This window comes from Clarias gariepinus, chromosome 24, assembly GCF_024256425.1.
Source record: "Clarias gariepinus isolate MV-2021 ecotype Netherlands chromosome 24, CGAR_prim_01v2, whole genome shotgun sequence".
In the NCBI taxonomy this organism is placed as follows: Eukaryota; Metazoa; Chordata; class Actinopteri; order Siluriformes; family Clariidae; genus Clarias; species Clarias gariepinus.
In genome coordinates, this window is record NC_071123.1 from 533,038 (window position 1) to 537,500 (window position 4,463).

General features: G+C 39.7%; 2 protein-coding genes across 3 annotated transcripts in view; both read left to right on the forward strand.

Annotated features, from left to right (window-relative positions):
* The first annotated feature begins 262 nt into the window (after nt 1–262).
* On the forward strand, nt 263–1,767 carry LOC128511808 (lipocalin-like). Of its 2 annotated transcripts, none has more exons than XM_053484796.1 (6): nt 263–356; nt 608–747; nt 881–972; nt 1,094–1,207; nt 1,386–1,499; nt 1,624–1,767. In XM_053484796.1, the coding sequence occupies exons 1-6, from the start codon at nt 264–266 to the stop codon at nt 1,635–1,637; spliced, it is 567 nt and encodes a 188-aa protein (XP_053340771.1). In that variant the 5' UTR covers nt 263; the 3' UTR covers nt 1,638–1,767. The 2 variants fall into 2 exon arrangements, with proteins under 2 accessions (XP_053340771.1, XP_053340772.1); XM_053484797.1 differs by having other exon boundaries at nt 1,386–1,487.
* Nucleotides 1,768–3,570: 1,803 nt separating this feature from the next.
* LOC128512415 (mannose-P-dolichol utilization defect 1 protein-like) overlaps nt 3,571–4,463 on the forward strand; it is a 3,873-nt gene continuing 2,980 nt past the window's right edge. Inside the window, exons 1-2 of the mRNA XM_053485684.1 lie at nt 3,571–3,799; nt 4,195–4,257. Coding sequence (XP_053341659.1) covers nt 3,697–3,799; nt 4,195–4,257 — 166 coding nt within the window. The 5' untranslated portion in view covers nt 3,571–3,696. The remainder of the gene's footprint in view (nt 3,800–4,194; nt 4,258–4,463) is intronic.

The window sequence follows — 4,463 nt, forward strand, 5'->3', positions numbered from 1 at the left end:
AGTACAAATAGTTATAATTAATTATAATCTTCTTAGTTATAATCTTCTGTACTTACAGTAATGTGAAAAATCTGCACTATTCCACACCTTTTGTTTATTTCTTTACACACACACACACACACACACACACACACACACACTATTTTCCAGTTCACCTACACTCTTATGGGGGAAAAATAGAGGGGGGGGGGGGTGTTGAGCTGTATATAAGTTCGGCTCAGCAATGCGCTATTACACTCTCCAACACTCACTCTGGTGTCACCATGGCAATCTGGATGCTTGGACTTCTAGGAGTTCTTCTCTTCACTTTGGGAACAAATGCAACTCCCAATCTGCCTGACTTCAATGTGAACAAGGTAATAACAAGTCAATAATAACAATACTCGTTTAATAAAGGATAGCAAGAAAAGAAGATCTCTCAGGCTCCGGGTTATTTATCACACCCGTCCATCATCAGCTACATGCTATTTAAGAGATTCTGTTCCACAGTCACTTTGTCAACTATTTCCACCCAGTCTGCAGGTTTTGTCTCTGTCTGTTTTAAACCTCAAGCTTACCTGTTGTCCTGGAGTATGAAGGTTGATTTTTTTTCTCTTTTTGCCCTCAGCTGGCAGGAAAGTGGTACATGTCAGGTACAGTCTCTGGTGCAGGGTGGATAGAAGATCCCACATGGATGAAGTGGAGCTCTGTGCTCATTGTGACGCCTATCGCCAATGCAGAAATGCAAATGAAAAGCTCAGTGAAGTTGTAAGAAACAGAAAGAAAAACCTTTACACAGTGAAAACACTTTAAAATAATATGAATATAACTCTGTATGTATGTATATGTATTTATGTTTGTGAGTGTGTGTGTGTGTGTGTGTGTGTGTGTGTGTGTTTAGTCCTCTCAGCAGTTCAAAATTTGGCTGTCTCATCGTAATACATACTCTGAAAAAAACCAAAACCCCAGAAACATTTCTTCTCAACGGCTTGTGTGAGTCTGAAACACACCACAGACGTGACTTTACACACGTGTACGTGACTGCGATCAAACACAGAATCATAAGGCATTATAAAGTGCAGTAATGTGTTACTCTAATGTTTTTCTCTCTCAGACTACAATCCTTCGACTGATGTCACTTTTTTGGATGTGAAGTACGATGAGTATGTTATCATTCAGAACAAAAGGACTACGAAGGAAAATGTCACCTACAACCTTGTGCTCTACAGTCAGTCGCCGGCTCTTTATATGGATTTAATTGCTTTATATTATTGGTTATTCATATTATATTTACTGACACTTTAAATAGTGCTATAATTTCATCAATGTTAATCCAGCCACTACAAACGCACAGATATGATAACTTACTGTTTTTTAATAGAGTTTGCAATATGTGTGTGTGACAGCCCGTACTCCTGTGGTCAGTAAGGATGTTAACAAGAAGTTCACTCAGGTTGTTCGCAAGGAGAAGTTTGACCCTGACAAAACCGTCTTTCTCCCTTACCAGGGTACAACACAGGGTAGGGCACTCAATAGGAGACACACTAATCCTGCATTTAGGACATGATCTGGATGATCCGACATATTTTATCGTACTCGGCAGAGCCCAGTTTCTGATGACCTTAATGTGGTTTTGGTTTTTAGGTGAATGCAACTGAGGGGCCGACTCTGATGTCTGACCTTTGACCTTTCAAATCATCACTATGGCTGCATACAAATAAATTACACTCGACCTCCTGTTCAGGGTTTCAGCTTCTGTTTCCTACAGCGGGAGTTTAAACGTGTCAACCAATCTACTGCTTCAAGCAATAAAACATGATTTACTGTCTGTTTCTGATTCCTGCCTTTTTATTGTAATCATTCTGCTACTGTATAGAAATGTGTGTTAATGTGTTTATTAATACACACACACTTGTAAAATGTAATTGAACATTGCACATGACTCCACTTGATTCAATGAGAAAAATATCTGTTTCTATCATGTGGTGGACTTCAAGAATAACTTAATTTCTTTTTAGACATATATTTATTTTGAAAAGGAGTCATTTAGTATGCTAGTATTTTGAATTTATTTAAGACTATATTTTCTTGGCTTGTATTTCAAAACACTCATAAACCAAATTGAATTTTCCCATAAAACATAATGGAAACTCAAATTATTTGTTCAACAGCCCAAAAAAATAAATACATAAAAATAATTAACACAAAATATAAACAAATATAACCTGCACTTTACAATAAAAAAAAAGTAAAAATAAATCCTAACAGATAAGTGTTTTCGTTTTTGACAGCTACCATGACAATATTAGCGTTGGTATCTTTAGCCCTAACCATCCACCCACTGGAGCAGAGCTTTTAGGGTTATTAGGGTGAAGTGCTGACCAATGAGGCATTTTTTAGGTCCTTACTTGATAGTAATGACTTCCCATTACACACAGCAATTTTTTTTCATAAGAGTTCAGCTACAGTACACGACTGGGTGTTAACTGGCAAAAAATTCTTGGGATAGCATGGCCGCCAAAATGGCTGTTTGGCTGGATCTCAGCATACTATGTCCATTACAGAAATATACCACACCAAATATTCTTAAAATGGAACTTTAAAATCTCTTGCCTGGTCATTCTACAGCAAGCAGGTCTGGTCCAAGACCAGGAAGAAAGTGAAGAACCTCAGCCATCCCAACAATGGACTGTGCTCTTGATGTTATCAGGAAAGCACTTCCACTCCCTGAAGGCCACACACAGGGAGTCTGAAGAGAGCGTCTTCAGCTTCCACAGACTATTCAGGCTTTGACCACAGACAACACCTAAAACTGATCTCATATTTAAAAATTAACCCCTGTCAGGTATTTATTTATTGTTCACTTCTCATGTCCTAATTGCAACCCAACTACCTTAGCTGTTAATGCTAACCAGGTTTGCACTTTGCCTGGCTCTAAATAAATTACAAAAAATGTATTGCCCCTAAACTTAATAATTGGTTGTGCCACAATTGGCAGCAAACTGCAATCAAGCGTTTGTGATAACTGGTAGCATTACTGTGGGGGAATTTATTTAATTTTTTAAAACATTTTTTACTTTAGTCACATTGGAGGGTTTTTGAGCATAATTTAGGTCCAGACTTTGACTAGTCCACAGAGGAGAAAATTATCATGTTTGTTGCCCGTGTTTGGCGGGTTTTCTCCGGGAACTCCGGTTTCCTCCCACAGTCAATGTAGATTAGGCTAATTGGCGTTCCCAAATTGCTTGTAGTCTGTGAATATAAATGTGTGTGTGTGTGCCCTGCAATGGATTGGCAACCCTGTCCAGGATGTACCCTCCCTCGTGCCCTAAGCCTCCTGGGATGGGCTCCAGGTCCCCCCATGACCCTGAATACAGGATAAAGCTGTATAGAAGATGAGTGAGAGTGTGAGAGTGTGTGGTTTTGCTGTTTGTCGACATCAAGTGGTCAAAGCCCGTCATTACATGAATAATTTGAGTAACGGCTTACATCACGCCTGTCGTATCGTCATTGGTGTAAAGTACAAAGGGGCGTGGTCAAACTAAATTCCTTTCATGTCGCTACTATGTTTTTTTCTCTGTTTAGGAAAGAAGACGGAGTTTTGTGTGCTTTTATAAGGGGGGTCGGGGGGGGGGAGTTAAACATTACGCAACATCTCAGCATTCCACGTAACACACACACACACACACACACACACATAAGTACATACCTGTAGCCATGGCAGAAGAGCAGATTTCTCCTCTGAAGGATTTTCTAACTACTTACATCATGCCGGAAAAGTGTTATGAGCATCTGATCCTCAGACTGAACCTGACACACGGTGAGAACCTCCCAGCTCCACACACACACACACACACACACACAGCTCTCTCTCTCTCTGTTTGAGTGTGAGAGATTAATGATATGCCGTATGTAAATAGGTTTAAGACAACTTGTATAAAAACAACAATGTTTTACTGTAAACTCTGTAAAGTCGAGCTGCAGTTGCTCGAGCTGTTAAACGGCGCCGCGGTGACGTCATGCGTCCAGCAGATGTCGCTGTTCCGTCATTTGTAAAACTCGTGATAATGAATGAACTAAATGAACATAACTTTATTTATATGATGGTCACAGAGCAGAGAAAGAAAAGCGCAGTGTTTAAATTCCAGATGTTTACAGCTGTAGTGTTTCTACAGGAGGTTCACACACTATATAAAGAACGTTTGTTTGTTTCAGGTCCGTGTGTGAAGGTTGTGCTGAGTAAGATCTTGAGCGTGTGGATGCTGGGAGAACTCATAGGTATGTGGAACATCCTTCTAATGTTTATACACTTAATAAAGTGATCACTAACTGAGCTCCAGGGAAGTCTAATTGTGGAGCAGTAAATGGGACCACGCCCATCCCTGATGTTGTCCACTGACTTTATCTTCAATTTCCAGATTTAAGAAATAGAGTGATCTATCCATCCATCCGTCCATCCATCCATCTATTTATCTATAGTGTCA